The sequence below is a fragment of the Nomascus leucogenys genome, chromosome 7b, assembly GCF_006542625.1.
Source record: "Nomascus leucogenys isolate Asia chromosome 7b, Asia_NLE_v1, whole genome shotgun sequence".
Taxonomy (NCBI): Eukaryota; Metazoa; Chordata; class Mammalia; order Primates; family Hylobatidae; genus Nomascus; species Nomascus leucogenys.
Genome location: NC_044387.1, coordinates 36,454,330 through 36,481,732, shown reverse-complemented (window position 1 = coordinate 36,481,732; position 27,403 = coordinate 36,454,330). Strand labels below are relative to the sequence as shown.

The window sequence follows — 27,403 nt, the reverse complement described above, 5'->3', positions numbered from 1 at the left end:
ATATTTCTGAAAAAGGATGAACTTACTGGAAACAGGATTGCGTATGTATCGAGACTACTGGGAGTTAGTTAGGAGACTACTGGGAAACTTCTAGTAATCTAAGTGAGAGAGAGCCTGGATTAGAGTGGTAGCAGCCCTAAGGAAGAGAAGCAGACATCTGAGAGCTGTCTAAGAGTAGATCAGATAGGAACTGGTAATGACCCCTGACTAGGAGTGGGATGAGGGAGATGAGGGGATGAGGGAGATGAAGGGAAAAAGTATGAATGTTAAACTTTCTGCCTTGGGATGCTGACCTCATTTACTGACATAGGAAAAGGGAGAAGATGATTAAAGATGGGGGATGAAGCAGGGGAAGCTGACTAGCTGAATGTTGGATCTGTTCATTTTAAGGTGCCTGAAATAGACCCAAATGGATATAAATGTCTGAACTCAGTTCTGGGCTGGAGATATAGACTTGGAATGCACCAACATGCAGATGGTAATCCTGGCATGCCAGTAGGTGAGATCATCCAGAGGAATGGCCTATAATGAGAGCCTATAACATGTCAGGTAGTTTGCTTTAATTTTTTTTAGTTTATTGTATTTAATTTTTACAATAACCCTGTGCAGGGCATTCCCATTTACCACATCAAAACCCTCAATCCCACCTCTTACTCATCCACTGATGTAGTGTCCAGTTTCATGCCCTTTAACAGACTTCATGCAAGTACCAATTAGAAGGTATTTTGCCCCAGCCTACCTTTAATACCTCTCACTTCTGCCTTAGAGCTTTCTGACCCCACAGCTGGTGCCCAAAGGAATTTTCTCTGCACTCATATTTGTTCAACCTGAAAGTGTCAAAGAGTGAAGGCCTGTGGACCACCTTGGACCAGGGCGGGTACAAAGACTTAGGGACAACTGCCTTTGTCTTGCTAGTCAACAGTTCTGTGTCTTATTTCATAAGACTCCTCAAAAGCACCTGGGAAGACTAAGCACCAGTATGGGTGGACATCTGGATAACTCATCCCTCTACTGCCTTTCCTTTCTTTCCTGCTTCCTTCCCAGTTCTGCATTCCTGCTCCCTGGGGTCATATTCACAAATAACCTATATGCACACTGACTTTCATCTCAGGTTGTGTCTCCAGGGTAACCTCAGCTGAGACCTCTCTAAAGTTGCCATCTTTTTGCTTTCTAGACAATCAAAGGCTCAGTGAAAAATAATGTGCTCAAGGTTGATATGAATGGTAGAACTGGCATTCAAGTATATCCTCTTCAACACATCACACTGTCTTAGCATACCAAAGTACTTTAAAGGCACACAGTGTCCACTCATTGACCTACTTAGGGGCTGGACTACGAAATGCAATTAGGTGGATATAACACAAACAAGTTAGAACTTCAAACACACATTACATTTCTAGACGACGCAGAAGGGACTATTTCACATTAGAGAAAATTCTTGGCTTGTGAGATAGATGGATGCAAACTGTGTTTGCCTTTACTTACATTCTAAAAATACAGATTTATGAATCCATAACAGAGTGACAAATGCCCCAAATTTCCTGTATATAAAAACATTCATGGAAACCAGTGTATTCTCTATCTGTTGCATTTTCCTCTTTCAAACAAATGTGGCTTCTTTATTTAAGGTTGCATCAGAAGGACCCAGTTAAACCACTACTGCTACAGAATTTTGTTCTCACAGTGCTGTCAGTGAGCACTAATGGATCAGCAGACTCACTTTGCATTTTCCTCTGTTCTGCACAGTTGTTGGTCCATCTCTGACAATAGTATTAGGATGTCCAATGCAGAAATCAGACCAATATTTTAGAAATAGAAAGCCTTAGAAATCTATAGAAAATGAAAGCCCCATGGGGGTGGGGAACTATATTGCCACCCCAGTCTTCCTATGTCACCAAGAACAAACAACGTCCTTGGTTCTGCTTCTTAGCCATATATATTACTCTGGGCTCAATTCTCTAACAACCTCTTTGTAACCTTCAATCCCATTTAGTTCTTTACTTCATCATTTCTCTTCAAATCATCACTATTGCCTTCTTCTCCTAATCAACCTTTTTTTTTTTTGCCTTCTCATTGTCTATAATCATATTCAATGACATAGATATTCATAATGATGATTCATTTCACCTTTTGACCTCAGAGTTCTCTGACCTCCTTGACACTACTGATTATCTCTTTGCACATAATGATGGACAGGGCTCCGCTTCTTTGTTCCACAGCTACTAGATTCTACTGGGCACAGTATTTTTGCCACTCCCTTTATTCACCACAGGACAAAGCAAGATCTTGAACTCCTATCTGTTGCAAGAACATTCCCCTGTGAAAATAGCTAAAACCTGTAGAGCATTTAACATGTGCCAGGAAATGTTCTAAGCACTTTACATCTATTTATACCCCTTTAATCCTTATGAAAGTCCCAGAAGATAGGTATTTTCATTATTCCATTATACAAAGAAGGAAACGGGGACATAGAGAAGTTTAATGACTTGCACAAGGTCACAGAGTAAGAGGAGAGAGAAGCCAAGATTTGAAGCTAGGCATCTGGCTCAAGTTGGCTCTTAACTACCATAACCATCACAGCCACTGCATGGTGGTATAAGGACTAAATGAACTAATATATAAAAAGTGCAAAAACGTTTCAAATGGCATAAGGCCTATATAAAGTTTTAGCTTCTATTATTAGTATTTACTACTGACATAGGACTAATTGAATTGAACTTTCACTTTATTCATAGTCAGATCTCCAGGCTCTCAAGATCTCCAACCTGAACAGAGATCATCTCATTCATGGATAAAATGGACTTTACCCAGTTTGAACTTCACACATGATTTTGTGCTGTGTGTAGTGCCCTTTTAAGTCTCTCAGATCCTGCTGACCCTCTATTCCCACTGTGCCAGACCATGACTTCAGCTCACTTCTGTCCTCTATTACAGCAGAGAAGACAGTCATGGGATAGAACAAGTTCTCCCAGGACAAGTATACAGTGTGATTGTGGCTACCAGGAGATTTTTTTCCCTCTGATTTTATTGCATCTCTAACCTTGAAAAAAACACATTCGTTTGATTATTTTACCACTTCTAACTACCACCCTATTTATTATCTTCTACTGGACTTATTGCCAAAACTCCCATAACCTCCATTCTTGCCATCCCTCTCTCTCAATGCACACATATACATATTTCCCAGCTCTTTCATTTTCATCAGTGGCACCATCACTGTTCCAATTTCTTGGACCAGAAGTCATATCTCCTTCCTTCATGTTATATATAACTAGCTGCTCATTATTAAATTAAAAAAATTTTTTCTCCTTCAGTCTCTTCCTCTCTCTAGCCAATATGTGATTTTTCAGCTTATACCTGACTTGCTGTAACAGCTTTCTAGTTGAGCTCTGTGGTTCTAATTTCTACCCATTCACCTTGTAGCTTACATTCAGACTTCCTTCCTAAAACTGTGTGTTTATTACACACTGCAGTGGCTCCTTTTTCCCACCCATATCAAATCTATAATGCACTGCTTAGTTTTATAACCCTGCGTCAAAAGGTTTCCATTTGTTCATTCTCTTCTTTTTCATTCCTAATCAGTGTGAACCTTTCTAACTCTAGTCAAGCTAGCCATCACCACTGTTCCAAGAACATGCTTACCTCATGGTGCTCCTGAAATATATTTATCCTTTCTCCTTTCTAAATCCTACCCACATTTTAAGACCAAGTTTAAGTCTCATTTCCTCCATTAACAATGGAGATGTACTACATCTGTCTTGACCAGTTTTCTCTGCTGAACACTTACAGTCCATGCACTAAATAACTCAGGACTAGATCTTTCTTGTAGTGATCACTATTACTTCATGAGACTATGACAATTCTTAATGGCAGGAATCACATTTTATACTTCTATCACTCTCTTTCTGCCTTGCAAAGGGCAAAAGCCCTAGTATAATAATTTTTCATTATCTATCTGCCTAGAATATAACATAATTTCACTGCATTATTTATCAACACCAAACTTGAATCTAACCAAATAAATGCATCTACAATAGTCTTCTTATGTTGAATGCAGACCTAATGCAGGTAATCTCTCTACATAACCCAAATGCTACAATTGTGTTTTCTCTAGCGGTTGTCTGCACTTTAGCTATTTTGTTCCTATTACTGCCTATTTTTAAAATAAGAATTCAGTATCTATCTGAGATCATTATTATTATTATTATTATTTTTTGAGATGGAGTCTCGCTCTGCTGCCCAGGCTGGCGTCGGTGAGATCACAGCTCACTGCAACCTCTGCCTCCTGGGTTCAAGCGATTCTCCTGTCTCAGCCTTCCGAGTTGCTGGGACTACAGGCACCCGCCACCACACCCAGCTAATGTTTTTTGTATTTTTAGTAGAGACGGGGTTTCACCATATTGGCCAGGCTGGTCTCGAACTCCTGACCTCGTGATCCGCCTGTCTCAGCCTCCCAAAGTGCTGGGATTACAGGTGTGAGCCACCGGGCCCAGCCCTCATTCTCTTCTTGATTCACCCAAATGGGAGAAGTAAGCATGAGCAGTGAACTCTTCCCTCATATATGCCACTGGCATACCTGTAGAACTCCTCTAAAATGGTAGTTTCCTAATCAAAGAAGGTATCAAATAATCAAATGACGACTCAAGGGGCAACTTCCTATTGAAGAAATATCTTCTTTCAAGGTAATTTCAGGGTAATTTTCTGAAAAGATGTTCAAGAATGAATGAGGAAAATCTCAGTTTCTGACTTTGCTACCCCATGACCATTTTTTCTCTTTTTGATAAATTACTTTCATCTCTGTGCATTGTTTTATTTTTTGATTTTCTCTAAATATTAGTTTGAATATCTGATGAGGGCTGGACACAGTATACCTTTTTAGAAGATAGTACTTTACATGGGAATATTTATGGTACTCATAGTTTCCTGGGTCCCCTGGCTAAGAAAATTCTACTTTAAGTATCACTCATTTACCAGCAAGGAAAGAAAAAAAAGAAAAATCCCTGGAAAATGCTTGGTTTCCTCTACTGAAACCACAGGGATGTAGGAAGAAATAAAAATCTTTGAAACTGCTTTAACTTTTTTTTTTTTTTAAGTTGAAGTCTGCTCTGTGGTGTGTGTGTGAAAGCAAGATTCTGCAGTCAATGACTTTTTCCCAGGACGTTTTCTTTTTCTTTTTCTTTTTTTTTTTTTTTTGGAGAAGATGACGTTTCTCCAGATGTTTTCGGGGTAATTATTTTTAAATAAACAAAGGAAAAAATAGTTGAGTGTTTTTTTTCACTCTAAAGCAGGGCCATATAGCATCTTAGAGCAATCCATACACTAATAATCCACATACTAATAATATTATGTTCAGTATAGCACATGCTTATTCTGATCTTTAGGTTGTGCTGACTGTGGAGGAGCATACTATGTGGCTTGACTCTGCACTATACATCTTTTCATATCAGTGTCCCCTTTCATAATTATTCTGTGTCTATGTGAGGCTCAGGATTGCAATCACATGACAAAGCACAGGGGACAAAGGACATGTCACCCAGTCAGTTCTCCAAAACATGAGATTTTTCAAGAGGAAACAGCCAGACTCTGATACTCAGGCAAGAGTTTGCTATCTTTTCCCATCAAAGGTCAGCAGAGGACATGGTTGTTACATCACTACAATTCTTTCTACATGAAGTTTTCCATTTATTTAGATAAGAAGAATGTGATTAGAGAGCTTTCTGAAATTCCCTCTAGATATCAGACATCTGGAATTTCCTTGAGAGATCTGTCCATTAGTTGAATCACTTCTGTACTTAAAAAATGCTCAGTAGTAAGAGATCTTGCGCTTAAAATGTAGACCTTTCAACTAAATTCCTATAAGAAAATAAAAATATCACAGTGGCTCAAACATTTGATGAAAAGTGATGTCACGTTTATCCTCTCATTTGTCATCTCAAATGCCACTTAAGTATGGCTCTTAAAGGAGCCTGAAACACTTGTCCTAACGGATAGTATCTCACTCTCAAACTCAGCCAATGAGCAGACATCTGATGACGGTACATCTCTAGCATCTGCTTCTAATATTTAAGACTTAAATAGGTATCAAGCATTCTGCTTGGTATTGATGTGCATTATCTTTTACAACTATTATCTCCATTTTACAGATCAGGACATAACGGTATAGAGAAATTAGACAGAGGCCCAGACAGAGGCCCAGTTTTCCAACAGAGTGCTATGTAGCTTCCACTAAGACCAAAAACCTCCTTCTACTGAGCACTTAATAAGTAAGTAGGGGCCGGGTGCGGTGGCTCACGCTTGTAGTCCCAGCACTTTGGGAGGCCGAGGCAGGCAGATCACGAGGTCAGGAGATCGAGACCACGGTGAAACCCCGTCTCTACTAAAAATACAAAAAATTAGCCGGGCGTGGTGGCAGGTGCCTGTAGTCCCAGCTACTCGGAGAGGCTGAGGCAGGAGAATGGTGTGAACCCGGGAGGCGGAGCTTGCAGTGAGCCGAGATTGCGCCACTGCACTCCAGCCTGGGTGACACAGCGAGATTCCATCTCAAAAAAAAAAAAAAAAAGGATGTAGTGCCGAGCTAAGCACTTTTCAAATATTATCTTTTCTACTGCAGGGTGAAATGTTACCTTTTCTAAACTAGTCTTAATAGTTTTCTAAGGAAGCTGTTAAGCTGGATGCATATAAACTAAAGTAAAACTCCTGGTAATTATCTAATGAAATAAGATTCTCAACATAAATATGTTTTGAACTTCAGGGCTGAAAAATTGTAAACGTAATACTTAACCTGCATTATTTTTTCCATTACCTTTAAATATAACCAGAGTATGTTATGGGACCTTGACCAATTGCAATTTTGTACCATCAAATTTTGCTGTGGCTTTAACTTAAAAAAAATACAGCCCTACAATTAAAAGAAAACATTTTCTTGCTTTACTGGGAGTCTTACCGCTGTATGTAAGAGTTATTCACACCACGGTGATCCAAATCGTGGCTTAATGCAGCAATCAGCAATGCAAGTACCTCCAGGTCAGTCAGCTTGTTCTGCATGACCAAAGACATTGGAGGAAAGAGAGAACAAATATAATGTGGTGAAGAACATTATATTACCTCTTTTCAGTAATCTTTTTTTTCCCCTCAGTGCTTTACATACATACTTCTCTATAGTTATAAAGGACTAACCCTAGAATCCTATTCTTCAGGGAATCAGTTGTCCTTTGTCATTCAGAATGGGATCACCACAAATGTCACTTATCAACAGGAAAAGCTGAAATGCCTCAATAAATTAATAATCTGTCCACCTATAGTAAGTATTGCTAATTCTTAATTATTATGTGAAATAATCACAATAAACTTTAAATAATTGTTTTTTTCCTCTTTTAATTCCCTGCAGACTCTGTTCACTCTCTGCTATCACTTGCTGTGTCCTTAAGGAAGGCAGACAATGTTAATTCAAGCAAAACAATAGAAAGAAAATGATTTGAAATGAAAACTTGGCTTTAAAAAGTTACATAATATACTCTCAAGCTAAATATAGGTTATTTTTTAGTATCTGCCATGAGTATCATCATTAATACTGTTCCCCTTCATTGGCAAAAAAACACAAGTTAAAATTATCATCAGCTGTATTTTCCTAGAACTCTCAGTACTCTAAATAGGTTTTAAAACAAACACAAAAATCATCATTTTATTATTCCTCACAGAGAACAAGGATAGTTTTCAGTGTTGATAATCCTTATGACCTTCCAATACCCCAAAATAAGTTTACACGATTTCTTACACTGGTTGAGTATCCCTAATCTGAAATCCAAAATGCTTCCAAATCTGAAGCTCTTGGAGCACCAACGAGTCTCAAAGGAAATACCTATTGGAATATGTTGGATCTTCAGATTAGGTATATTCAACCACTAAGTATAATGCAAATATCCCAAAATCTGAAAAAAATCTGAAGTCCAAAACACTTCTTGTCCCATTTCGGATAAGGAATACTCAACCTACACGTGTTTACTAAGGTAGGAAAATACTACTATTGTATTTAATTTCACCTCACTTCTTTAATAACAATCACTTCTTTTAGATTTAGCCAGTTAAAATGTGCACCCTATGAAAGTAGAGACAGAGAATAACATTTTAAGAATTTATTTACAAAAAGAAAAAGGCAAGGAAGCTCTGAATTAAAAACAGTTATATGATGGATGCCTGGAATCACTTACCTAGAATAACTAGTCGATTCCCACTGAAGTTAGAATCTAAGGACAGAGATATGGATAAAATTTGGCCTGGAAAGGAACGAATTACTTGAACGTTTTCTGCATTGATCTTCCTTTTAAACAGTCTCTGGTCAATGTATATGAATCCAAAACCCTTTGTATGAAACAGTACTTACAAAATTTACTGAGTGCTCCAGAGAAAATGCGATAGAGACCCCTAACTTATCAATGAAGCAAGTTCAGGACTTGGGTGGTTTTTGAGGAATTCTACTATGGAACAGGTTGAATGTGAACAAGAGAAATGTGATACTTTTTCTTACTTTTTCTTAAAAAGGCAGTGTTTTCCTCAGAAGGAAATATTTATTTGCCCAAAGACTATTTACGTGCAACATGAAGTTATTTTAAAGGTTTTCTAATATGCCATATATATCATATATGGAAGAAAATTAGCAACTAAGTACTTTTGCCAGATTAGTCCTCTTTAATTAACAAAATATAACTTATTATTTAAGTGGCAGCAAATATTATTTTAAATCATTATCTGTGCACCTTGAAGTGAAATTGAAAGAATATGCTATAAATTTTACTACTAAGCAACAAAATGTATTAGATATATGAATGGCTCTAAAAAGTACCTGAATTTTGCCTGCTTTTAGAGCAGCAAACATGCACTGAGCTGTATTAAAGGCATGTCTCCAATTATGATAGGCAACATTCTTCCGATAATTCTTCTTAACACTTAAAATCCATCTGCAAAGAACCTTTAGGGAATAAAACATAAGTAGTAACAATAATTGCCAACATCTTCACACGTTTACTATGTTCCAGACACTGTACAAAGCATTCACATTTAGCCTGATACTCCGATTTGGATCATCTTACAGACAAGAAAACTGACACTCAGAGAGGTAACTTGCCGAAGGTTACCTATTGTTACTTAGGGATGGGGCCAAAATTCAAACTTGAGCAGTTTGACTTCACAGCCTACCATGTTAACCACCATGCTAATTAAATTGATATAAAACACAAGACATCCCTAAGAAGGGTATTTTTGGCAGGGTAGGGCACTGAGTAGGTTTTTTTTTTTTTAATAAAAGGTCCATGTGTCCATGTGCCATGTCCATGTGTCACCAACTAGGAGAGTCCAAAGGGTCACATATAGGTATGAATTCACCATTAGAGAGCCATAAAAGCGGCCACTCTCAAGTTCTTCCCATGCTCTCACGTTGTATATCTGTGAAGGTATTTAGTGCAAGGCCCTGGGGGTGGACTAGTAACAAGGTATATAGCACATATCCAAGGACAAATTGGAGCTACAAGACAATGCTCTTTGTCCTTTTAATTTAGCTACAAGCTAATGCTGTTTGTCCTTTTAAATTATACTTATTCAGGTAGTTACTGCCTGGTTACAAAGAAGTAATTAAAAAAATAATAATATGTGCCAAATAAAGCCCTGGGGTCCATATGAAAAACACTTTAAAGGATGGCCAGGGGGAGGATAGACTTTAGCAAGTCTCAAGAGTTGGGTTTAATTCAACTTCTAAGTGGTGTATTAAATAAAATCCCCAGAGACTCATGGGCCCTAAACATGGTTTGTGTTAGCATCAGAATCTGCCTCTCTTCAAATCTGAGTGATTTACTATACTTTTGGGGATTTGTAAAATAAATATGTGATTCTCCCTACATGTATCACTGGTGTTGCTTCAAACACAAAGAACATTGCCCTGGGAAATGGAAAAAGTACCAGGGAAAGAATGTTGCTTTGACAATATTCAACACAATATGATTAGCTACAGAAGTAGGCCAAAAACAAGGCTTCTTCATTGTTGGTAGAAACTGCGTATAAAGAACTTGGTGTGAAATCAATGCTTCCATATCCTCCCTTTTCTTTTCAGATCATTTTATTCCTGTTCTATTGCTCAGTTTACAGGAAATTCTGATAACAAAGAACCTAATGTCTCCTAACCTTTTTACCTACTGAGTTGCCATATTTCAAGCAGAGGATTTCTGTGTGCCTAAGATTGAATGTGTTCACCCCAAGCATACTGCAGCTTCTTTCACCATTTTTTCATTTCTGAATAGAGTCTGTCAGGAAAGTGATGGATGAATCTTACTGGGAGAGTAATCTTACTGAGAGACTTTTAAGTAAGATCTATAAACTCTCTTTGATATGTTTAGAAAATATATTGCAGAAAATTACTGGTGATTAATTAAAGCAGCAAGAAAAAAAACCAGGAAAACCCAGAAATTTAATCTTTGGATATATCTTTTTATTAATCATAAATGTACAGATATAATTAAATATATAATACCATATATTGTGAAACAATGACCAAAATGACTCTATGAAACATAATTCCTAATGGACTACTCTATTTTCCTTTTATTAAGACGGACCTAATAGAACTGGATAACCCAATGGACAAAGTAGTTAGTACCTATATTTAAGTGCAGTTTTAGATTCTGTTACCAGGATGTTCTCAACAGCATACAAGAAAATTATGGTCATATCTGGTAAGTTCTCAGTGGATATGCTGGACACCATTAAAATTTGTAAGACAGTATTTTGTACAGGACTACTGCGTAGTTATTTGCAGTTTGGATGACTCTAGAGAGCATGTTCAATACATTGAATCAGTCTCGAACAATTATGGAAGGTTTCCTGAGTGCTGAACTCAAGATGCCACCGGAGAAAAAGAAGAAACAGAAAACAGCTTAGCTCCGGCTTCAAGAAACTCAATCAGTAGTGAAAATAACAAAATTGCATATATAAAGGAAATAAGTAAATAAACATAAAATTAAGAGCAAGTTTATACACTGCCAAATAGCAATTGAAGCAGCATGAAGTCAAGCCTAGGGTTCTCTTACAAACAGATATTCTTGAGTCAGGCTCTGAAGAAGAGAAATGTTTGTTGTGGCAGAGAGTGGAACAGACATTATTCAGGGAGGAATGAGATGTAAAAGATAGAAAGTGAAAATAAGCACAGCACATGCAGATTTGCTTGAGCAGAATGAAGAATCTGTTTCAGAGATCAGCAAGAGGCAATGGTTACAATCATTATAGGAGAATAACTAAAGATTTAGAAGCCATGCAGAGAACATGAAGATCTGTCTTTCAATATGAAATATTCTTAGTCACAACAGCTTCATGATGTTAACATCCTCTCTACCATTAACATTTTAATTTCATCATCCTAAAATTATGCTGACAATAATATCTGAAAGAAACAAAACAGAAGAGCCACTAAGGAAGGCAGGCCAGCCAGAATGATTGCAATGTTCAAGTTTGATGTTGGCCAGAATTAGAATAATAGTTATTCAGCCAGAAAAGGTAGGATGATGAATCAGACATTAAGAGGAAATATTTTCCTCATGCATAAAAACCCAACAACTGGTAAGAATAAAGATTTCCACTGGAACTTTGAATGATTATCTTCATTACCCAACCCTTAAATGTTATCTAAAGGCCAAAGAGAAATAAACCAACTTATATGAATTTCATTTAAAAGTACAAGAATCACATTCCTCTGCTCTAGCCAAGTCCTTTCAATAGAATCATTATTAGTTTCAAGAATGAGAGTACTCAGGAATGGAAAAGGATTTGAGATACTGTATAGGTTTATAAAGTCCTGTAACTAGCAAGAAGCAGAAGTGAGATTCACATAGAACTTCTGGCTCCAAATGAGATCTTCACCTCATCAATAGATACGGCTTTAAAAAATGAGCCTTATGATCTACTATTGAGAAATTTGATGAGTGATGTAACCAGTCAAACTTGGCCTAAGAATGGGAAAACTGACATGGACTCTACACCTGTTTGTTAAACAGAATATTATAGATAAGTACATACATATACATGCATACAAATAGATAATCACAGATGCACGTATAATTCTCCTAAGACTCCCATGGGGAGAATAATACCATTACCCCTAATAACAGATAAGGAAACTGAGAATATGAATGATTAATTGCCCAAGGAAAAAAGAGGTAACCAGTAGCAGAGGTATGACTCAAAAATCCATGATCTTTCTACTCTACCATGCTGTCTCAATTTCTTTATTTGTAAAATGGGGATAACAGTAACCCCAGTAACAGCCTTTCTAGAGAACTTGTTGAAATAATTAGATGACATGATATCCCTTAATCAACACACTCTAACAAGAGTAAAGTATTATTAGGTAAGAGTCTATGGACAATTGTTCTTTATTTTCACCTAAGAAAGAGTAACATAAACTTTGGTTAAATTCAGGAAGAACCAGATTTGGGCCCCAATAATACCATAAATGACAATGTATTAATCTTAGCTATATTCACTCTTAGTTTTCATTTCTGTGAGGCTTTTGAGAGCGGGGACAACTCATTGCTGAAATGTGCACCTGGCATAGTCCTGAATTAATACAACGCTAAATAGTGGAGGCCTTCAAGATATTTAAATTTTCAGATAGGAAATCTGTACAAGGAGACTAGACATTCAACTGATCAGAAAAAGTAATTTTTAAAGGCAAGATTACTGAATTCTTTTTTTCAAATAGTCATTTCTGCTTCTTCTTATTCTTTGGTGCTATATATTATAATACATAGCCATTATGAAACAGCAGAATTCCCTAGTTTCTCCAAACTGATATTAGAAGATATTTATTTAAGTTTTTCTATTTTCTGAGAAGTGAATAAGGTAAGCAACAGAGGTTAAAATCAGTTTTCGTCTTCACCCATATGGGTGACCCTGTTCCAACTAAAAGCTTGGCCTCCCATCAGTCCCCTTTATTTCCTCCTTCATTTTCAAAGGAGTTCACTCTGCTTCGGTCCTTCCCTGTACACTATTGTTATAACCACTGCAATGAGAACATGCTACTTCTCTGCATAAAATTCCTGTGACTCACCATTGTTTTCGGGGTAAAATCCAAATTCATCTGACAAGGTTCTGTATGATTTGCTTCTCACCTTCTTCCATTGCTTCTCTTGCCATTCTTACCCCTCAACAGTACTCCTGGCTCTCACCCCCAATCTCTTCTGTCATGCCTTTGCACATCCTGCTCCTATTTTTAGGAACACTCTCCCTTAGTCTTCACCCTGATACTTGATACACGCTAGTAGCCCATTAAATGTCTTTTTGATAATGATAATTTTTCTTTAAAAGTCTCGGGTATATATTAGGTGACAGTATATTAATCACTAAAATGTAAAAATCCCTATTCCATATTTGCATTCAAAACCAATTCTCTCTCTTACATACACACACACACACAGACTTTTCCAAAGGACGTTGCTGCATTCCTACCTCATGTTTCATCTGGAAGTTCTGCACAAGGTTGAGGTCAGTAAACATCCGAATTGTACACAGTGCTGTTTCCAGATCAGACAGCTCAAAGTCACTGAAGCTAAAGTCAGTAATTTTAAGGGTCTGGGCAGATGGCACCACAGCAGCCTTAGGTAAGGAGAGAAGAAAAAAAAAATAATGCTGTTAATTAAAGCAGCAGTGATTTGTAAGGTTTTCTTGTTTTGCTGCAGAGAAATAGCATATTGTGGCTTTGTTTTCTTTTTAATGAAAGACACTAGAACCTTTTTGTACAGTGGCAACTCCACTCTCTGCATTTTTAAAACTGAGCCACATAAGGGTAACTAATATGGTTCAAAGTAGGCTAAGTGGAGAAAAGGGAGTTGTCACCCTTAGACTGTACCTAGAACAGTGAGCAACACTAAGAACTCTAGTGATCTGGCTCCTTTATACCTCCCCAATCTTATTCACTCAAAAGAAATTTATAATGTATTGAGTAAATATTCTGGAACCACCCCAGTGCTCTGGGCTGCAAATCATCTGGTAAGAAGGGTAATGATAATGTTCTAAGCATTTTATGGTTAGTTCTCAGGACAACCTTATGAAGTGGACACTCTAGCTCCATTTTTCAAGTACAGGAACTTAAGCACAAAGAGGTTAATTTTCTTGCCAGTGGCAGCCCAGCTAGTTAAGGAATGAGGATGCCAGGCCTCCAGTCCAGGAAGACTATCCTGTGCCCAGACTAGCAGAACTTGTCTCCCACCATACTTGCCTCACACAAGCCTGATCATAAGAATCACCTGGGTGCCTATTAAAAAACATTCATTTGGACCAAGGAGCCCTGGCTCCCTCAGTCTGAACAGAGCACACAGGCTCCTCTCCTAGATGTTTTGCGGGGCCCCGTGGGATGGGAATTTAAAGGAACCTCCACTCCTCTGCCCTTGGATCATTTACCCTGTCAGCACTTTGTTAACTGTTTTGGCTAGATCAGGCTCAGATTAACTGGACCAACGGAGGCCTTTACATGGTTCGAAGTAGAGGGAAGAAAAATTAAGAAATTTCAGCCAGGTTCTCAAACCCCTTAAGTTTCCTGAGTATATGAGATAGCACTACTTTGCTTTTGGGAAGTCAAAAGGTCAAAATAATAAAATCTTACGGAGCAATCTAAAGTAGATTTCCCTACAAATCTGAAGGCACTTGCACATTCTCCTTTTTATTCTGGACTTCAGATTTCACTTACATATACCAGACTTGTTTAAACTTTCCATGAATGTCACCCTCTTCATTCAAGCTAAGAATTTTTTCCCAAGACCAAAACTGACCAGAAAAGATGCATTCTTTAAGTCAATTCCATAGGCTAATGTGTGGGCTGAAATAGGGGAAGAAAGAAGGATTTAAAATGTTTAGATAAAGGGCTTAGTTGTTTATACCAGCCTCCAACATCAGAGATGGAGCGGTAACTCAAGTTTGGGAAGTGTGGAGGTGGGAACAAGCCCACCTTTTAACTCAAAGCAGATAACAGCTGCTTTCCTTAAAATACAGTGCAAAGGACAGGAGAACAGATGTTTTTTCCTTAGGGCATCATTATTCTTACAGCAGGAAGTTTTCTTTCTTTCCTTCCACAAAGAACATTCTAAAAGCTACAGAATAGAAGCCAGCACAGCTTGTGCCTCTTTCCATTATCTACTGTAATTCCTAATCTCTCTCTCTCTCTTCTAAGAGAAAAGAATCTTTTCTTTTGCTTGTTTGGTCACACCACACTACAACTCAAACATTCTGAGCTGACCCAGTGGGGACATGCAAACATTTTCCATAAGAGCCTTGTGGTCAGTGATATACAGGTTCAGAATTCTGGGATCTATTATTAACAAGCCATGAGAAGTCAGAAATCCTTTCAAGCTCTTGTACTCTGCTTCTTTGACCATCACAAGAGAATTCAGCTTTCTGTTTAACTTAGAAAGGCTTTGGATAAAGGTGATTTTAAGTAAAACATAATTACCTATTATTTTTACTTATCACGTTGTAGGATAAAATATTGTACATTTTACTAATAGCAGGAAATAAATTTACTAATAACAGGGAATAAAGTATGTGGTATTTCTGGCATAGGATGTATATACAGTTCCAGATTTTCACAGTTTCTTGTTTTAGTGACTGTTTTATTCATTAGAATTAGCAAAATGAGATTTCTGAGTTTGATTTTCTGCAGGGGATTTTATTATTGCATTATGGTTTTGAAGCCTAACAGAAAGAACATATTTTAAAGATTCTGTAAAACAATAAGGTACTATAAATTAAATATGTATATGTATTTTTATGGTTGGGTAATCCAATTCAAAACCACTGGAACTGTGATACCACCTGATACCACCCAATATTGCTTATTTATATGAGAGCACAATGTCTCTGAATTCTTGGACAAAACAGTTTAGATATTAGTGTTTAACTCAAATACAGTTAAGCTCTTACAGGACTATGGTTTTAATGTCAAATTAACCAAATATGGAATGCAAAAAAAAATTAAAAAAACAAAGCTCATTGGGTTAAAGATTCAATCTGACAATTTGATGGTGTATGTATTCTTCTGGGTTCTTCAATTGTATCTGCCACTCAAACTAATAAAGAAACTAGTTGGCCTCTAGTGACTCTTTAAAGGAATTATATCATAAGTCACCTTTTTATGATCCTTTTCTAATACCATGGCCCTCTTTTCACCATTCTTGCAAAAATTAAAAATAAAAAAAAAATTCAACTCCGGACATGAAAAGTCACTAAGAGTGGAACGAGAGTTAATCTTTGAGTGTAGGAATGTCTTGAGTTAAAGCAGTAGTCAGTTATAAAAATATTTTAATTTTGCAGTGACCTTAAAACTAATTGTTCTAAATACCATCTGACTGATAAGGAGCTAAATAGTAAACTGATGTCCAGCTGACAAAATGCAGGATCAGCTACCATATTTACATTTCAGCATGAGATGATGATCACAAACAAACTTAAAAGCAAGGTGAAGCAAGTGATAAAAAGGAATGTCGGCTATTGGGGGTGCTAGTCCAGATGTTCCACTGACTTTGTCACCCTGAACAAGATGTTCAACCTCTCTGCCTGCTTTTTTTTTTGAACGTGTAAAAGAAGGAAGTTGGAGTAGACTATCTCTAAGGTTTAACATTCTCTGATATGTTAATACATTTATCTCTGTATCCACAGGGCTCAAGCACCTCTTACTGCCTCCTCACTCTGGAACCAAATGCCATACTGTAAGTGGCATCTAGATCTTGCCAGTGACTTTCCTGTACACGGCCTAAACTCAATCTCTGGTTTTCTCAGCATTTAAGGTACATGGATGGGTGCACCTTGGCAGTTATGATTATGTTGTATTTTTCATGCTCGATTCCATACACATCACTTTGGTCCTGCTTCCTCACAGGTAGGAGGAGGGATATTTCACAGCTCCTGGCTTAAATGGAGGATCCTAACCTCTACTGGGTTAAAGTAGTGGAGGGTTAGACTCAATATGTGGTAGCCTCTCTTCTTATTGCAATAATGTTCTAAATTTTAAAAACTGACTTTTCTGAAATTGTCTTTTTCAGGGATGGGGGAGATGTCTATATATTTGCCATCTGTTTTTAAGGTTAATTAATAATCTCTCTCTCACAAGAGAGAAAAAGAAGGCTCTCTTCCAGGCCTCTTTGTTTCTTCTCTGCCTAGAATGCATATTCCCATGTTTTCACATAGCTAATTCTTTAACTTTTTTTATGTCTCAGCTGCATCAGGGAAACATTCACTAGTCCTTGTGATAGCAAGGCTCCATTAACATCTGTTTCAACCTTTTTCTAGTGAGTCTTCATCTTCTGAAGAGGCTAGACAGCTAACAAAAATACATTTCCTTGACTCCCTTGCAACTAGGGTTCCAGATAGATTTGGTTTCGGCAATGAGGCAAACTTGAGTGAGACTTGAATTTCAAACTAACGTAGTGACACATGGGAAACTCATTATTTTTGGGGGATGTGACTCTAGAGGGAATACTGCAGTCCTGTAGCTTGCAGTTCTGCTAGCAGCTTTCTGACTCTGGCCTACGTACGTAGAAGTTTCCATAGTGAGCCAGAACAGCAATTTTGTTCTAGGACTTATTCCTGGGATGACTTACCTACCCTTTCCAATGATTTGAAAGTACTTAGTTAAATTATTTTCTGCTTAAAATAGCTACAGTAGTTCCTATTACCTGCAGTTGAACCCTGTTGATGCTCTATTTTGCAACAAAAGCATGTGTAGGCAACAGACTCTCAAGGAGAGAAACTGGAGTTTGGATATTTGACCTGATGAGTTTGAAGGCAGAGGGGATCCGTTTCCATTACAGCAGTGGTTCTCAAAGTTAAGTTCCTGGACCAGCAGCATCAGCATCTGGGAACTTGTTAAAAATGCAAATTCTTGGGTCCCAACACAGACCTACTGAATCAGAAACCCTGGGAGTGGGGATCAGCAATCTGTGTTATAAAAACCTTCCAGGTGATTCTGATGAATGCTGAAATTTGAGAACCACTGCATTAGGGATAGGTTATTGGTAGTAAATAGTAGTTAACAGTCATTTTAAGTGAACAGTTTAGAACAAAATGCCTTTTTGTAGACCCAGTGGTGACTGTCATATCACAGTGTGATGGGCAGAAACTGTAAGTGCGTTGGCTGCTTCTTGCCATGTCAGAGAGATTAAAGAAAGAAAATGAAGGGCTCTGGGCTTAAAATTTTTGGCTCAAATAATGGTCTGAAAACTAGGGAAGTTTTATGGCTTTCCTAAAACAGCCTATTTCTTGTAGCACTGATGAGCCAAAACCCAAGTGTAGTCTTATCCTACAGGTTGGTGAATTACAGTGTAGGCTGAAATCACAGACTTGCCACATCTCCTATGTGAAAGTTAAAGCACTGATTAGGAAGGAGTGGAGCACCAAGAAATGGAATTGAGACATAGGAAAAGATCTGGATAATGACATGTATCTCAGACCATTCACTCTAGAACAGGTTTCTTTGTAATTTCACAATGTTTTATACTTTACAGTCCTACCTCTTTTTCCTAATTGTAATTATACAAATTGTATAATTATCTTATATATGACTTTATTCATTGTTATATTTGGAGCACCTAATATAATGCCTGCATAGAATAGGAGTTAAATATTGAATGAATAAATAAATGGGTTTTTAAATCATCTAGTACCTAATCAGTTTCTCCATATTATGCAGAACTATTTCATATAAATTTAATTTGGCATAGAGCTATAGTATAGTATTCATATTAGTAATGAACTATACTATGGCAGAAACAACCAATATGTTGTGGTACATGCCTTTTTCTCTTAAAGTTCAATTATTCAATTTATTTTCTTTTGAAAAATTTTAATGATAATTGAGTTTCTTTGTTCATCTGCACAACAAATACTCCATTGCTGTAATTTTTAAAAATCAGTTACAGCTTGTCTTAATAATCATTGAGATTTGATTCTCTCACTTCCAACAACACTGAAAACCCAGGATGAGAAAGCAGTGACCAAAAAGTTTTCCAATTTTTAGCTGCTTTCGTAGGAAGTTACTGAAAATGGTGAATTCCAGATTGCTCCCCATAAGTACAGAACTGGTTATACATTATGAATACAAGGTTTACATTTTTTTGTGTTTACAAAATATGACACATTTTCCCCCAGTAAGCTTTCCACCTACCTAATTCAACTTAAGCTAATTTAAACATGAGTTTATAATTTCTTTTTTTTCTTTTTTCTTGAGACGGAGTCTCACTCTGTCATCCAGACTGGAGTGCAGTGGCACGATCTTGGCTCACTGCAACCTCCACCTCCCGAGTTCAAGCGATTCTCCTGCCTCAGCATCCGAGTAGCTGGGACTACAGGTGCATGCCACCACGCTGGCTAATTTTTGTATTTTCAGTAGAGACAGGGTTTCACCATGTTGGCCAGGCTGGTCTCACACTCCTGAGCTCAAGTGATCTGTCCACCTTGGCCTCCCAAAGTGTTGGGATTACAGGCGTGAGCCACGAGGCCTGGCCAAAAAAATGAGTGTATAATTTTTTGAGTGCTTATTATTGGAATGGCTAGTGCAAAAAGGCTTGGAACATCATAGGAACATAAAGATTTCAATGGTATTGCTACTAGATATTGAAAATTGACGTTCCCTCCCCCACCTATTGCCACTATGAGCAATAACTAATACTTAATGGAGCAAATGTACCAGGAACACATTTGCTCTGATTCTGTGAGGTAAATTCTTTTATTATCCTAATTTTGCAGAGGAAGAAACTGAAGCACAAATAAGTCACATATTTGCCTGAGATCACATACCTGGAATTTGAACCTAGGTATCTCTCTCTTTCTAGTACCCAGTGCTCTCCATCTTGCTACAGTCACAAATATGAAAGCTGACAATGAAAACGTTATCTCAGTGTCCCTCAACATGGCTGGCTCTATCACCAGTTTGTAGGCTGTTTTATGTATTTAATCAACTCTTAAATTATTTCTAGTTTCTTAATCATTTTAAGGGAAAAGAAAGCAAAACCTTATTAAATGTATTGAAGGAGCTTGATCTGTGTTTCTTTTTCCTTCATGCTAGATTATAGGCTTTCTAAAAGTCTGGGTTTTCTAGAATCCATTCATTGACTCATTCATTGATTCAATAATTCGACAAAACACATAAACCAAGTTCATGTTAAGCAATCACTAAATGACAGCTATTATTATTATCACCAAGAACTAACAGCCTTAAGGGAAAGATAGATACATAAATGAAATACATATTTTTTAAGTGGAATTAACAGAAGGAAGTATGTTAGTAGCTTGCCTAAGTGATCCCTAACAACACAATGATACAGAATGTGAGTCCACATTTTACTTTTTTCATTAAAGAGAATCTTTCCTGAGCTTTACCAATGCCTCACTTAAGACAAATGACAGCCCTTCTTTTGTTCAACTTTTTATCATTATAATGGCCATTCACACAACAAAAGGGACATACTTGTGTCCCTTTTACACAAGTATAGAGAGTGCCTTTTTGTTTATTCAATAAAGAAGAAACTTTATAGAAAATAATATTTATAAAATGTATGGTCTCCTTGAAGACCATAAAGCATGTGTTTGTAGAAAATAATATACTTGGGTAAAGTAAATATAATGATCATTTAAAAATTATTAAGTTTCTAATTTTTAGTGGATGCCTCATGAGAAAGGTCTATATTTAGGCTACAGCAAAGTCTCTGGTAACCTCAGCAGAAAATAAAGAAATGTGGCTACATGGCTACGCAATTTGCTCAATTGTGTAATCTTTGTACAAAAAAAGGTCATACTGCTATTAAAGGCATTCTGCTTGCCTTAGGTCTGAAGCGTGAAATCTTAAGAGCCAAAATAAAAATTACAGAAACTGGAAACAATTCCTAATAGCCAACTGCTAAGAAAAAAAAAGCCTCTTTATTCAGAAAGTTTTTTATTAAATTAGTGTGAAAAGAACAGCAGTGATGGAACTTGGTCTTTCATAAAATGTCAAATTCTTCCAATTAGCCTCAGTGTTTTATAAAGGTATTTTGTTATATTGCTCCTTGGTATTTATTCAATATAAATGTCCACAGGTAAAAAGGTTTCAATCTCAATAATCCATTTTTTAAAAAAATATTTTTATTAGATATTTGATGGGTTATATCAGTGGCTATAAGGAGACATCTCCTGCCAGGTGTTTTAAGCTCTTCTTATCGGCTCTGACCACCACCCTTACCTCACAGGATACTTCTTAATGGAGAGCAGTTTAATTCCAGGTCTTTGAATAAAGCCACCTTGACAGCTGCTAAATTACACCTTATGGAAGACCATTATCTCTTTCCTCCACTTTCCACATGCACAAGACAGGTGTTTTTAAAGAAGAAACCACATAATTAGTTTATAAGGCTTTTAGAATTTATCTTTTTCCAAGAGGGAAGTGAATCCAAAGACAGATAAGGAAGAAAACCACTTTTAAAACGGGAATGAGTATGAAACTCAGTAAATCTTGCAGACAGTAAAGAAGTGAATCAGGCACAGTGGGACTGGACTAGTATATTTTCTTTAATAACAGCAGCATCATGTTATATGATTTTTCCTTTTTTTCCAACATTATATAACTGAATCCCTTTAAATCTCAATAAGAAAGAGGCACTGACTATAAAAAGTTTTATAATGTGCTTATAGTTTTTCAAAATCATACAGAAAGCATGTAATAATGTTAAGATTCTGATATAATGTGCATACATTTATAAGAAAACTTTTAGAGTAAATTTATGATTGCAATTGGGAATAATATACACAGATCTGATTACTGTCTTGGTTATTGAGTTCCAAATAAAAAAAAGATACTAAAACTATGGTGTTTAGAACTATACACAGTAGTTAGTAAAGAAGCAGCTTCAGAATGGTGCCCTCATACTTTGGAGCTAAGCTTATCATTGGAAGTAACCCACTAGTAAAATCAAATCAAAACAGAGAAGATTAGCTTGTCACATGAAGGCAGGAAGAATTAAACAGAAAATCTAGTAAGTCTTGCCAATGTGAAAAACATGTAGCCCAGTTAATGTTACATACGTCTACAAAAATCAATGTCTCAATCAATGGTGTACAGAAAGTCCAAAGTATTGTTTCAGAGGATTTTTAAGACTGTTTGAGGAAGATGATGCCTTGGGGCTTCCCAACCACTGAGTTGTGGACTGGTACCCGACTGTGGCTGGTTAGGAACCAGGCCACATAGCAGGAGGTGGTGAGCAGTGGGAGTGAGAATTACTGCCTGAGCTCCGCCTCCTGTCAGATCAGTGACAGCATTAGATTCTCATAGGAGCATGAGAACTGTACATGCAAGGGATCTCGGTTGCATGCTCCTTATGAGAATCTAATGCCTGATGATCTGAGGTGAAACAGTTTCATCCCGAAACTATTCCCATACCCACTACATCTCCATTCTGCCCAACCCCCCAGCCAACCCCTGGAAAAATTGTCTTCCACAAAATCAGTCCCTGGTGCCAAAAAGGTTGGGTACCACTGCCTTACTGGATGCCATAGGTAATTACAGTTCAGTGATAGTGGTTATCAAGATAGTAGGGCCAATATTTCTTTGTTAAATTATCTGCTCAAAATTTTTCCATTTATAATCTGGCCATCCATACAGTTTTCAAAAAGTGAAGGAATATGATGGTCATCTTGACATAAGGAACTTGATCAGTACCATAACACTGACTTAGGCATCAGAGATTTGGGTGAGGTACCTGGCTCCCTCCCTTACTGCTGTCACCTGCAGCAATCACACACATGCGTGATCAAGACAGGGTCCTGGTAAGTTTTTGGCTCTGAAAGGTTAAGGTCAAGATGAGGAAAATTCTGGCCTAAGAAATCCTGCCTAAATGGTCAGCTAAGCTATAAGGACTGAACTGAAACAGCACTGACTCTGTGACAAAAATGAGAAGCTATTTTATAAAACCAAACCCTAGTATATATTTTACTGTTCTAACAAGAAAGGAAGGCTGCCGGGTCTGACCCACAGACCCTGACAGAGCGACGGATGAGAAAATGCACTCTGACACAGATATCCAATGAAAGAGCAGGCTAGGGGACCAGGTAACCCACAGAAGGGGTTGTAGCCGCTGCAGCCCTGACAAGCTGGGGCTGCAGGCATTTATTTAGTAAAGATTTAATGACAGAGGCCTTGAGTCAACACACTTGTGGGTAATTAACATGGTCGCCCACCACCCCCTTTTTATCTAACCTAAGCTTTTAGGCACCAGATAAGAGAATCTGGCTGCCTTCAGCCAAATCCTTTTCTGAAGCTTTTGTAAAACCTCCCAGCCTCCCAAGAAGGTTTGCATCTTTCTACAGTTTTTCCTGCCACCCTGACCGATCTCCTACAGAAGGCAAAAAAGGCTGTCAGTCAATCAATGACTCAAATATTTACTTCCTAGTTTTTCAGATAATAAATAAGCACTTATTATATTCTGATAATTAATTAACTTTCTAATAACCATAACAGGTCAGCTGGGGTTCTTTTATTATTATCTCAGCAACTTGCAACTAAGGATCATTAAAAGGTATACACAAAATGCTCAGTTTAATGCCTAATTTATGCTACACCCAATTTTAAGCCAAGAGAAGGTTAGATTTATAATGGGATACAACACTCAAGGAACAGAAGTGGAAAAAATAAAGATTCTGAATTTCCTATCCACTAATTACTTTGTTATAACTGGAGAACTTTTTCTGGACACAGGCATAAATATTTAGTAGATTTAATTCTCTTAAGAATAAATTTGTTAAAATAAAAGTTAAGAAAATATTTGATAGCTTTTCCATTTATTTTGGGTTTTAAATTGAGATAACCACACAAATGACAGCAATTTTGGTGATTGCTGGATGATACAAACACCTGTGTAGCTAGGGCTGTACAGGCATTTTTATTTGGTTGACAGAAAACTAGAACTGAAATCAGTTGCTGAATTTCAACCAATTTAAGTGAATTACTTGACCTACAAGCTATGTAACCCTAAATTTCTCAATGCAGCTGCCAGAAATCTATTTTCTAAATGCAACAACAGCTGGTTTTGAACAATACTGCAATATAGCAATTTTCAGTTATTCCAAAGTATTTTTCTCTTGCTAAAATTATAAACATAGAGAAAATAATTTTCAGATTTTTCTGAAAGACTGCTATTTTCAAAGTGAAAAACAAACTTGAATATCATCTTTAGAAATTACTTGCTAGCTTTTTTTTAACCTAGAACAACACATATAATGGTAGAGTGTAACCCTCGCCTTCATTTTAGAAATAACTTAACCCTGCAGTGCCTGCAGGAACTTCAGTATGTAGATAATTTCCAAATCACCAAACATATTGCTTGAAAACTACGTCATTCTAGGAAGAATAGACAAATGGGCCAATTAAGCCAGAGGCGAATAATACTTTAAACCTGTAAACCTTTGTAAATAATTGAAAAACTGCTCATCACTTCAAATACTGTCATCAACACACAAAATAAATACAGACAATTCCATATGAGGTTAACTCAAAAAGGACCTTAACCTTTCAGGTGCAATTAGTATCTAAAGCTCATAGAATTGTTGTTCTTGGCAGCTAACTCAGTTTCACTGGCAAATGACTCGGTTTCTTACTCATGGATTTAACTGAGAATGTTTACAAGTCCTCATTTTATTTTGTTCTGTCTAACTCTCTCTCCACTGCTGTGCAATCTTGCGTGGGCTCTGGATCCAGACTGCCTGGATTTAGTACTGGCACCATTCCCTCCTTACAACCTAATGAGATCCTGAGAAGCACAATAGAAACTCTCTAAGCCACAAATTCCCTCTTACAAAATGCTAACAATACTGATTGTTTAGGTTGTGGATTCAGTAAACTTAGTTGACTTACACAAAGAACTTAAAACACAGTCGGTATACAGGAAGTGCTCAACAAATGTAGCTATTATTATTATCTGTATCCTCTTGTTTGGGCAAAAGAAATGTTGCTTTTTCATGCCTAGCCCTCTTCAAGGTCCTTATCTCTTCACTGTCTTGCATTGTTATTCTCTCACTGACGCCTGTGCCTCCGCCTCTGTCTAAGAACATTCTGCCTTTCTTGCTTGTGAGCAATGCCAGCTCACACATTCAAAAGCTAACGAAACAATAGAAAACTTCACATGATTTGGGCAACATCCTTCATATCTGCTCCTCTACTCTCTCTTACACAAAACATTACAATTTTTGAATAGTCTATATCATTTCTTCCACCATTTACTTTTACCTTTTGCAGTTTCACTTCCCTGAAACTGCTTTCTCAATAGTCACTTACTCAACGAATCCACAGCAGCTTTTTCACAATCCTCATATTTCTCATCCTTCCTACGACTGATGAGTCTCCCTTTTTAAAACTGCTTTATTTTGCCTTCTGTGCCACTGCACTATCCTAAATCTTCCTCCTTGTTTAACTACCACTTCTCCACCTTCCTAGCTGTTTTCTTTTCCTGTTCCTTCCATCTAAGCCTATATTCACAGGAGTTCTGTTCTCAGTCTCCCTACCTCTCTGCACTCTCTCTCAATTGATGCACCCCATCCACGGGATGTTAACTCCCAAATCTCCACCTCTAGTTCTAAACACCACCCCCTCATCGCCCGAGTCCTGCCTTTTCTGATTGCTGAAAATGTTCACTTGGTTGTTCAACCAGCACCTCAAACTTATCTTGTCCTAAATCAAACCTGCAGTTTCAGGGAAGTGAAACTGCAAAAGGTAAAAGTAAATGGTGGAAGAAATGAATATAGACTATTCAAAAATTACAATGTTTTATGTAAAAGAGAGTGGAGGAGCAGCTATGAAGGGTGTTGCTTGAATCATATGATTCTTAATATTCATCTTAATATTTCCACTTTTATGAATTAATGTCACCATCATTCTTTGAATTGCCAAGGTCAAAATATTTGGATCATCTTTCCTCTCTCAGCACAGTGTTCTGTGCACAAGCTCTGGATGGTGAACTTGTATCCTCATTCTTTTTTTTTTTTTTTTTTTTTTGAGACGGAGTCTCGCTCTGTCACCCAGGCTGGAGTGCAGTGGCGCGATCTCGGCTCACTGCAAGCTCCGCCTCCCGGGTTCACGCCATTCTCCTGCCTCAGCCTCTCTGAGTAGCTGGGACTACAGGCGCCCACCACCACGCCCTGCTAATTTTTTGTATTTTTAGTAGAGACGGGGTTTCACCGTGGTCTCGATCTCATGACCTCATGATCCGCCCGCCTCGGCCTCCCAAAGTGCTGGGATTACAAGCGTGAGCCACCGCGCCCGGCCTGTATCCTCATTCTTTCACTGCATGGCAGTGACCTTGAGCAAGTCACTGGGCTTCTCCAGGCTTCAGTGCGGCCTTCATAACATAGTTATGAAGTTTACATGAGAACACAGTTGTGCAGTTTACATGAGAAGATGTAAGTAAGGGCACAAAGAGTTTAGCATGTGGCAAACTATGATAAGGATGACAGAAAAAGAATCTCAATGATCTGTTCACGTTTTTCTCATTCCTTACATAACTCTTGTCACATCTCACGTGGCCCTTACCTATGTCATCGCAAATACATTTAAACACAGGAGGACAACCTAGGTTGTAAAGTGTTAAAGTGCCTCAAATTTTCATTAATCTCAACCAAGCCACTCCAAACCAAGACCTACAACATACATCTACTTACATATCCATGTGCTTTTCTCTCATTGTATGCTAAATAATGCAAAGAGAATTCAGGAACTGACCTTATTTGACCCCAATTTCAAACAGCATTTTATAAGCCATATGGTCAGAAATTAAAATCACTCTAAATTCTTGATAATACAGAGTAGGTATCAGTAACAAATTATAAATTGTTTTGTTATTACCCTAGCCAAGCAACCACCTCGTGGTCCCCATTTCCCCAGGAACTAAAAGAAAAGTAAATTTAATTTTGGCCCCAAAAAGATGTAATGATTATAACAATTACTGGAAAACAATATCAGAATCATATACTGTATTACACAGTCAGTATAAGTTATTTAATACCTTTTGCTTTGTATTATCAGTGACTTTGCATCCCTGCAAGAAATCAGAGTTAACTAAAGATTTTTATAAGTATCCATCTAAATATTTACCAAATTTGGTTAAATTAGGTGTCTGTAATTAGTAATTTTTAAAAAGAAAGAGGATAATTACCGCTAACGACTGTAGCTCTCTTGTTTCTTCCTCTGCTGCTGAAGCATGATACGACAGAACCTACAGGGTAGGAAAAGAAGTCCAGGTTACACAGGAGAGAACTACCAAATGTAGACTAGAACTTCAAGCTTGGAATTCTGCTAAATCTTCTTGGAGAGATAATTAAACTCCTCAGAATGCCAAATCTTGTTTGCTGTTTTCTTCAA

The 27,403-nt window shown here is 37.4% G+C and overlaps 1 protein-coding gene across 2 annotated transcripts in view; it reads right to left on the bottom strand.

The window, feature by feature from the left end:
• Window positions 1-27,403, bottom strand: part of PDE5A (phosphodiesterase 5A) — a 140,073-nt gene that overhangs the window by 18,018 nt on the left and 94,652 nt on the right. For both annotated transcript variants that reach the window (XM_003271321.3, XM_003271322.3), the window contains exons 11-14: window positions 27,198-27,257; window positions 13,486-13,632; window positions 8,840-8,965; window positions 6,944-7,038 (exon numbers count right to left, since the gene is read on the bottom strand). In XM_003271321.3, the coding sequence (XP_003271369.1) occupies window positions 6,944-7,038; window positions 8,840-8,965; window positions 13,486-13,632; window positions 27,198-27,257 (428 nt within the window). The remainder of the gene's footprint in view (window positions 1-6,943; window positions 7,039-8,839; window positions 8,966-13,485; window positions 13,633-27,197; window positions 27,258-27,403) is intronic.